We start from the raw sequence: 9,791 nt of genomic DNA on the forward strand, positions 1-9,791 counted from the left end.
CGCTCGCACAACCCGTTTGCTTGGGGGTGGTAGGCCGTAGTACGGTGGAGCTTGACCCCCAGGTTGCGGGCGACCGCGCCCCACAGCTCGGAGGTGAACTGTGGTCCGCGGTCTGACGAGATGTCCGCCGGTGCGCCGAAGCGGGCGACCCAGGTGGCGATGAAAGCCTGCGCCACGTCGGCGGTGGTGATGGAGACGAGGGGAACGGCCTCCGGCCACCTGGTGGTCCTGTCCACCATGGTGAGCAGGTGTGTGAACCCCCGTGACGGGGGGAGGGGGCCCACCAGATCCACGTTGACGTGGTCGAAACGTCGTTCGGGCACGGTGAAAGGTGCCAGCGGGGCCTGGGTGTGTCGGTGGACCTTGGCCCGTTGGCAGGCCGTGCAGGTGCTGGTCCAATCGCGGACGTCCCGACGAAGGCCGTGCCAGACGAATCGCGCCGACACCAGCTTCTGGGAAGCTTTCCGGCCCGGGTGGGAAAGGCCGTGGAGGGAGGCGAAGATGCGGCGTTGCCAGGTGACGGGCACGATGGGGCGAGGCTGGCCTTGGGAGACGTCGCAGAGCAGGACAGTGTCCGCGAAGGGGATGTCGGCCAGGCGGAGGCCCGTGTCCGCCGCCCGGAGGGCTTGCACCGTGGTGTCGGTGGTTTGGTCCGCCGCCATAAGCGCAAAGTCCACGCCCAGGTGGACCGCGTTCGCGCTGGCCCGGGAAAGACAGTCGGCCACGGTGTTGTTTTTGCCGGCGACGTGCCGGATGTCCGTGGTAAACTCCGACACGGCGGAGAGGTGGCGCTGTTGGCGGGCTGACCACGGCTCTGTGACCTTGGCCATGGCGTAAACCAACGGCTTGTGGTCGACGAACGCCGTGAAAGGTCGGCCCTCCAGGAGGTGGCGGAAATGGCGGACGGCCAGGTGTAGACCGAGGAGCTCCCGGTCAAACGTGCTGTATTTGAGCTCGTTCGGCCGGAGCTGCCGGCTGAAAAAAGCGAGTGGCTGCCAAACCCCGTTCACCCATTGCTCATGTACGGCGCCCACCGCGTAGTCGGAGGCATCCGTGGTGAGGGTGATGGGAGCGTTGAGCACCGGGTGAGCGAGCAGTGTTGCGTCGGCGAGGGCCCGCTTTGAGCTTTGGAAGGCCGCATCCATTGCTGCGGACCAGGCGATGTCGTGCTTGGCCGGCTTGCCCCGGAGGGCTTCGTAGAGGGGCCGCATGAGTTGAGCAGCGCGGGGCACGAAGCGGTGATAAAAATTCACCATTCCCAGGAATTCCTGCAGGGCCTTTATGGTGCGGGGACGCGGGAGCGTGGTGATGGCCTCGACCTTGGTTGGCAGCGGCACGGCCCCGTTCTTGGTGATGTGGTGGCCCAAAAAATCAACGGCCGTCGTGCCGAAGTGGCATTTGGCCGGGTTGACGATGAGGCCATGCTCGCTGAGGCGCCCGAACAGTGTTCGGAGGTGGAGGAGGTGCTCGGCCCGGGACGTGCTGGCGACGAGGATGTCGTCCAGGTAAACGAAAAGGAACGGCAGGTCACGCAGCACGCCGTCCATCAAGCGCTGGAACGCCTGAGCCGCGTTCTTGAGACCAAACGGCATCCGCAAGAATTCGAATAAGCCGAACGGCGTGATGACTGCCGTTTTAGGGACGTCGGCCGCCCTGACAGGTACCTGGTGATATCCCCGTATGAGATCAATTTTCGAAAAAATGACCCGTCCCGCCAGACGGGCGGAGAAGTCTTGGATATGCGGGATCGGGTACCTGTCGGGGGTGGTAGCGTCATTGAGATGGCGGTAGTCGCCACACGGGCGCCATCCACCCCCCGGCTTTGGCACGATGTGCAGTAGCGAGGCCCACGCGCTATCGGAGCGCCGCACGATGCCGAGGTGTTCCAACGCGTCGAATTCGGCCTTCGCCACGGCGAGCTTGGCTGGGTCGAGGCGGCGGGCCCTGGCGTAGACCGGCGGGCCCGTGGTTGGTATGTGGTGCTCGATCCCATGCCGTACTGCGACGGCCGAAAACGTCGGCCGCATGAGGGCCGGGAACTCCGTGAGCAGGCGAGCAAACTCGTTCGCCGCCGGGACGGCGCATGCCAGCTCGGTCGGCGTGGAGCTGCTCAATGTGCATACCAGGGAGCTGAAGGTTTCGGCGTTGATTAAACGACGCCGTTGGACGTCCACCAGCAGTCCGTGTGCGCAGAGGAAGTCGGCGCCTAGCAGAGCCATGGGCACGTTTGCGGTTACAAACGTCCAAGCAAAGCATTGGCCGCCGAAGCAGAGGGTGACGTTGCACGGGCCGAAGGTGCGGATGGTCGATCCGTTGGCCGCAACCAAGGAGGGGCCGCAAACCGCGGACTGCCTGTCCTGGTCAGAGGCGGGTATGACGCTCAGTTGGGCGCCGGTGTCGCACAGGAAGCGCCGTCCGGACGCTTTATCCGTGATGAACAGTAAGTTGCCCGTGTGGCCGGCGCTCATGGCTGGTAATGAACGCCGGCCCGGCCGTTTCCCGGCCTGCCGAAGGTGCACGGGGGTCGGCATGTCCGGGCCTTCTGTCCGAACCTGGCATGATAGTAACACCACGCTTGGTCAGGTGGAGGCCCCGGTCGTCGTGCTGGAGGTGGTCGGCTCGGTGTAGCAGCCGCCAATTGCGTTGGCAGTTCGGTCGTCGACCGTGCCGGGTGCTCGGGCGCCATGGGTGTTGCGTCGGATGGCGGTGGGTCCCATGTCGCCGCTGCGATGCGCTGACCTGCGGCGGAGATCTTGTCGGCTTCTCTGGCAAGGGCCCGGGGATCTGTGATCGTCGTGCTTGCCAGGGCGAGGCGTACCGGGTTAGGCAGCTGACGGAGGAACAGCTCCCGGAACAGGAATGCCGGAGAGTGCTCGCCGAGCAGTGAAAGCATGTAGTCCATTCGCTCGGAAGGGCGCGTGTCGCCGAGCTCGGGCAGGTCGAGCAGGCGCCGTGCGCGTTCCGCCGATGGGAGGGCGAAAGCGTCGAGGAGAAGCTTCTTAATCGCGCCGTATTTGTCAGCGGCTGGCGGGCTCTCGAGGAGGCTCAGGGCGCGCCCGCGGTGGCCGAACCGAGCGCTGCTACCACATGGTGGAAGCGGGTGTCGTCGGCCGTGATGCCTCGCAGGGCGAACAGGGAATCCGCCTGTGCGAACCAAACCGCCGCGTGAGCCTCCCAGAAGGTAGGCAGTTTAAGGGCGACTGCCGTGTCCATGTCGGTAGGTCACCAATGAAGGAGCTGGGGCTCCCACGTCGATCGGAAGAATGGACGCGACAAAAAGCTGGAATTCATCCGAGTTGCTTTAATCAAACCAAAAACTCAGGCACTCTGAAAAGCCCGTTTATCGGGCAGCAATATATATACATATTATCCCGGAGCGTTTGCCCAGGAAAGGCGAGAGGGGGCGTGGCCCAGCGTCCCGACCGAGGCCTGGCAAGTTGAGCGCGGGCCTGCCCGGGCGTCCTGGACGAGCCCGGCATGGTGATCGCTCCGCGTCCTTGATAGGTGCAAGGCGATTGTGAAAACCCAGCGGTAGCCGCTACAATGGCCTCCTTTTAAGGAATTTTAAAAATGGCCTCTAAAGGTGGTTATAAGGTCCCTTTTAAGACCCTTCCTATTGCAAACACTGCTTCCTCTTTGTTCTCAAAAATAAAAATGGCAGCCACGGCTCACAACAAAATGCCAGAGTTTGACTGCTACAATCACGTGATGCTGTTGAGCTGACCCCATTGGTTGACAGAGAGACGATGCAACCAACCTGTTATATGTTGAGCAGATGTTCCCTCGGTGCACAGCATTTTCCTTCGGTAAACAACACACAGCCCGATGGCATCCTCAATGAGGGATAATTAAACATAATCGGGCCCGCTGCTGTCTGGCAGAATGTTAGCAAATGGATTAAAATTAATCGGGATTAGTTTACCGGCACTCGAGCAAGCGTTCCCAGGGACAATGACTCTGAGCACCACGGTGTGTAAATGGGAGCTGCGCTCAAGGAGCAGAGCACCACGGTGTGTAAATGGGAGCTGCGCTCAAGGAGCAGAGCACCACAGTGTGTAAATGGGAGCTGCGCTCAAGGAGCAGGGCACCACGGTGTGTAAATGGGAGCTGCGCTCAAGGAGCAGAGCACCACGGTGTGTAAATGGGAGCTGCGCTCAAGGAGCAGGGCACCACGGTGTGTAAATGGGAGCTGCGCTCAAGGAGCAGGGCACCACGGTGTGTAAATGGGAGCTGCGCTCAAGGAGCAGGGCTGTTGTGCTTTCCCAGGGACAATGACACTGAGCACCACGGTGTGTAAATGGGAGCTGCGCTCAAGGAGCAGGGCTGTTGTGCTTTCCCAGGGACAATGACACTCTGAGCACCACGGTGTGTAAATGGGAGCTGCGCTCAAGGAGCAGGGCTGTTGTGCTTGTTCTTTCACTTGAATAAATCATATGATATCCCAGATTAGTCAATCCAAGTAATAGTTGGATAAACAATCAATTCGTTTTAACATTATTACCCTCGCCAGAGGAGATGGAATTGCATTTGAATCCGTTTGTCCACACAAAACGTGAATATCCCATTAAATAGGGCCACCGTATATGGATGGTTATGTATGTATATTTGTGACCAAAACGTCTTCTTCTTCTTCTTCTTCATATATATATATATATATGCTCGTATATAGCCCGTCAAAAATTACAGGTTGGAACAATTTATTTGACGGTGCAGCTGCGTGAGCATGCCAAAGTCTGTAGCCTGGGCCTAGTTAGTGTCAGGTGTGCTTATATCTTCTTTATTTATAAGACATTCTATAGAGGTAAATGAACACTCGTTATACTCTGCGGGCGTTGCACATCACATGCAAGGAATTTAATCTCCCTGCGCGTTGTATTTATTGTGATTTAAAACTAGAACGACACTCTTCGACGTCACGACGTCGACCAATATGCCTCCACCCACATTATTACATCATTATTACATACCTCTACCAAGTTTGCTTTAAATCCATACAGCTGTTCTCAAGTTATCACATATATACCTGACATGACCTCTGACCTTTGACCTCTTCACCCCAAAATGTAATGAGTCTTTTGGGTCCTCTCGGTATTTTGGGCCATTTGAGTCTTTTGGCGTCCTCGGGTATTTTCGTTCCTCTGGGTCTTTGAGGTATTTTGGGTTTTAGGGGTAATTTGGGTCTTTGGGGTCCACTGGGTCCTCAGGGTCTTTAATGGTCGTCGGGTTCTTTTCTGTCTTTGGGGTATTTTGGGTCTTCGGGATATTTTGGTGGTGTATTTTGGGTCTTTGGGGTATTTTGGTTCTTTGGGGTCTTTTCGGTCTTCTAGGTCTTTTCGGTCTTCTGGGTCTTTTCGATCTTTTCAGTCTTCGGGGTTTTTGGGTCTTCTGAGTCTTTAACGGTCTTTAGGACATTTTGGGTCTTTAAGGGTCTTTATGGATATTTGGGGTATTTTTGAGTCTTCAGGGTCTGTTGCGTATTTAAGGGTATTGGGGTATTTTCAGTCTTTTGGGTTTTATGGGTCTTTATGGGTCTTTGGGGAATTTTGGGTCTTCAGGGTCTTTTGGGTTTTGTGGTCTTTTGGGTATTTAAGGGTCTTGGGGTATTTTGGGTATTTGGGGTATTTGGGGTCTTTTTGGTCTTTAATTCTTCAGGGTCTTTAACGGTCTTCAGGGTCTTTTGGGTCTTTTTGGCGTTTGGGGTCCATTGGGTCCTCAAGGTCTTTTTGGTATTTGGGGTCTTTTGGTTATTTTGGGTCCTTGAGGTATTTTGGGTCCTCAGGGTCGTTTGGGTCATTTGAATCCTCTGGGTCTTTTGTGTCTTCTGGTCCTTGGGGTCTCTGGATCTTTGGGGCCTTTTGAGTCTTTGGGCCTTTGGGGTCTTTCAGCATATTTAGGGTATTTTGTGTCCTCGGGGTCTTTTGGGTCTTCAGAGTCCTTAGGCTCTTCTGGGTCCTTTGAGTCTTTTGGGTCTTCTGGGTTGTTTGGATCCTTGGGGTCATTTGGGTCTTTTGGATCCATGGGGTCTTTTGGATCTTCTGGGTCCTTGGGTTCTTCTCATGTATTTCTGTATGTATTAGAACATGTATTTCTCAAATGAGAAATGCTCTTTTTTTTTTCTTTTTTTTGTATACAAGATCGAGGCTCGTGTAAGAGCTAACATTGATCACAAAAAGACAAACTGACACATAAAACATATGATAAAGGGAGCGTGAGACAAGATGGAGAGCAGGGACATCGGGAGATCTGTGGGAGGGAGAGGGCTTGGGGGGAGGAGGCATGGGAAGGGGGAGGGGGGGGCGTGGGAAAGGTTAAAAAACCACATGGACACTGCTAGGACTTCCAGTAAAGAAGTCGGTGTTTCAGAAAAGTGGATATGGGGTGAATTAACGGGGGTAGAAGAGATCAAGGTTTTGGATGTGGGAAGATAAGAGATGGTGGTGGACAGCCGTTTTAAAGACCTGGAGGGAGGAGTGGGATTGAAGAGAGTGAGGGAGTTTGCTCCAGAGGCAGGAGAAAAGAGGATTGAAAGAGTGAAGGTGAGCAGAGAGTCTTGATTTTGGCAGTTTCACCAGAAGAGGGATGCTGGCGGATCTTGTGCGACTTGTAGGAATATTTGGGGGACAGAGCCCAGATGGAGCTGGGGGAGAAAGGCCGAAGAGGAGACAGAAAGACCACCAACCTGCCTGCGGTGAGTGAGTGAAAGGCCCTCGGAGTTAGTTTCATCGCGGGAGATTCCAATGATTCTGAAAAAAGATTTAAGTAAAAAGCAAAAATCTGTGTAAAAAGATTTAAGATCCAAACATTGCTGAAGATGAACTCCTGCCCTTTAGCCCTAAGGTCAAAGTGCATGGTCAGGCAGGAAGCTACTGCTTCTGCTTTAATGACATCATCTGCAATGTTCACTGTTGGACTCCACATCGCGTGAAAGTTACTTTCAGCCAAGTCTTGATTTTCATATCACCCAATATGCCATCCATGTAATGATGTCAGATTGGATTGACCAATCAATGGAAAAGGACCCAGTTGGTAGAAATCCTCAGAGTTCAACAATCCTGAGAGATCTCACCAAATGAACAACGTTCCCAAGGGGGACATGAGTTAGATGGAACATTAATTCCTTGAGGCACAAATGGGGATTTGTTTGCATTTGCAGAGCAAGACCGGAGAGCTAGAAGGTGCAGAGGTGGATGGGTTCGCCAGGGACATGATCGGCCTTGTGAAGGTGAGCTCGTGTTCCCACAAACACAAAGCAGCACTAGTTGGACGTTTATATAAGTCAACAAGTGGTCCGGTGTTTGGAATGTCAAATGTGTGAGTCCGACATTTACCTGAACGAAGTTTGCGTCTATCCAAAAGCCAAAATGTCGTGTTGTGTGAAAGTTTCGTTTTCATAATAACACAAACCTAGATAACCAAATGACATTGTGACTCTCAAGGTAACCGATTTAAGCTAATTCCGCACCTTATACCCCAACAGCCCAACCTGAGTGGAGTCGATTTGGACAAGTTCAAGGAGATTCTGCTGGAACACTGCGATCTCAACCGGGATGGGAAGATCCAGAAATCAGAGCTGGCTCTTTGCCTTGGTGTCAAACTATATGAGAGCTTTTAAAAGCTTGAATTGTGGGTAAATTTGGCTACGGGGGAGGAAGGTGATTCCATTTTGCAGGGTGAGACATTTAGGGCTCGTGTTGTAGTAAAAGTCAAGTGGGTTAGGGTGTGGAACCTTAGGTTATAGGGCTATTGCGATCGGGCTAGGATAAGGATTAGGGTTAGGGTTAGGGTTAGGGTTAGGATTCAGGTTAGGGTTAGGGTTAGGGTTAGGGTTAGGGTTGTTAGGGTTTAAAAAAAAGCTGGCGTCTTCAGTTCGCTTGGGTCTTCAGTCATCAATTCTTCTTTCTGAAGCTCTTCAGTCACATGGTGTTTCCTCACATACTGAGATCTATCTACAGGTAACGTTTGGACCATTTGACTAAAGCTCCATCAACCTCGGCTTCTTTGGGTTTAATGTTTCAAACGTGCAATAAAAGGTCAATTAAGCCTTTACCTTATAGAAATTGATAAATATGACAAATAAATTTGAAAGTTAAAACTCGCAATTGGGACAGAGCACCAGATACGACATTCCCATTTTGAACGATGGGATGAAATATTCCATGTTTGGGAATGAGAAACACACACCACCTGCTACAAACCATTAACCTGGGGACTTGACCTAAAAACGTCTGACGTTCACAATTCCTTGTCACAAAAATTACCCGAGTCTTCTACATCGCAACTTTCTCTTCCACGTTTCAACAGCGGGGAGTCTCGAAAATATCCGAAAACGTCCAGGAAAACGAGGTTTGTGAACAACCAGACAGCCTTTTGTAAGCCGAGCCGTGTGGCCATGACATGTGTGGAACAGGTGCAATCACGGTGAGAAATCTCCGCTTTTGGTGCAATCACGGAACGAGCAAGATAAATCGACCAGGCACGAAGTGATCGATTGTTTTCCCAGGGAGGGGGGAGTGTTATGGGATGTTCTGGGAAACAACATCTGTTAAAAATAATAATAATAAGTAGAAGATCAAGATTCCTCAAGAGGAACAGTCCAGGGTAGTGTAATCAAGTCACTGATTAGAGCACAAAGGAAGGCCTTCAGCAGGCCATGTCCATGACACTTCACATCGATCCGTGTCCTGCTTGTCCCCATCAGGAATGTCAACATAACTCAGATCCTTGTCATTGCGTAAACTTCCGACTTACGAAGGTGAAAATAATTGAGGCAACATTCTCCTTCCAGCCATTTTTGATGAATGCCATTTATGACGTCATTTGGGATCTAGCAAGTACTATTCCATTGATGACGTCATTGGGATCCAGCAAGTACTTCATCATCGAAATACTTACGTCTCATCATGACTATCATTGCATGCGGAGATACGATTGATTATTATACCAGGTGTGACTGGATGTTTTTTTCCCAATCGATTGATCAGTCTTGTGTGCGTTTGGACCAATCCATGGGAAAGAATAGGACTTGGGTCTTCGGCAGAAGGTCTCTCTCCACTTTTAAGGCCTTTGCTACGTACGAACCAAGAATGAGTAAACGTGTGCAATACGAGAACCTACACACTTTTGTTTATGACATATGAACAAACAAACAAAAGATAATTATCATAGGATGACATGTCCAGGTTTCATTAGTGGTTCGTTACATGATGGATTAGCGGGCTCCACGCATCACTTCGGTTTCCAATATGGCGGCCATCCCCCGGAAGTGATGCGCCGCAGGTAGCTTGGTGATTTAACACCACAGCTTGCACAGTGCCGTTTGCTTCGCTGTGTCCTGTTGTCGATGGTACAACGTGAATGCATCAATTGTCGCCGCGTTGTAGTTTGCATTATTATCATTATATACATATACGATGTCTCGTTGTCGGAAAGCACGAATTTGTTGCTCCTCGTTATTCTCTCATTTGTTTAATTTAATTCTCAACAAGCATGAGAAGCTTGCGTGGACCATCGGCACACTTTGTCCTCTGCTTCCTGTGTCACCCGTGATGACCTGCTCTGTTGTGATTAAAAACTCTTCATCGCTCTACCTTGTGTCCTGAAACTGCCATCAGTTGTTGTCGCTTTGGCCTGCACTGGCGGCTTTGTAAACCAAGTTGTCGCTTTCTAATTCCTGGATGTTTTCCACCGATGACATCAAATTTGTTTAAATGGATCAGACATTTCAAATTATATCTGCCCTCTGTTTTGGTCTCCCAAGGCAGTTTTGGCTGGGACTAACTCATGTTTTATGT

At 51.9% G+C, this 9,791-nt stretch overlaps 1 protein-coding gene across 1 annotated transcript in view; it reads left to right on the plus strand.

Moving 5' to 3' along the window:
- LOC137412634 (secretagogin-like) overlaps nt 1-9,584 on the plus strand; it is a 187,026-nt gene extending 177,442 nt beyond the window's left edge. The window contains exons 10-11 of the mRNA XM_078785138.1: nt 7,154-7,222; nt 7,478-9,584. Of these exons, the coding sequence (XP_078641264.1) occupies nt 7,154-7,222; nt 7,478-7,612 (204 nt within the window). The 3' untranslated portion in view covers nt 7,613-9,584. The remainder of the gene's footprint in view (nt 1-7,153; nt 7,223-7,477) is intronic.
- Nucleotides 9,585-9,791: the final 207 nt, after the last annotated feature.

Source organism: Myxine glutinosa, chromosome 9 (assembly GCF_964187855.1).
Source record: "Myxine glutinosa chromosome 9, kmMyxGlut1.1, whole genome shotgun sequence".
Lineage (NCBI taxonomy): Eukaryota > Metazoa > Chordata > Myxini > Myxiniformes > Myxinidae > Myxine > Myxine glutinosa.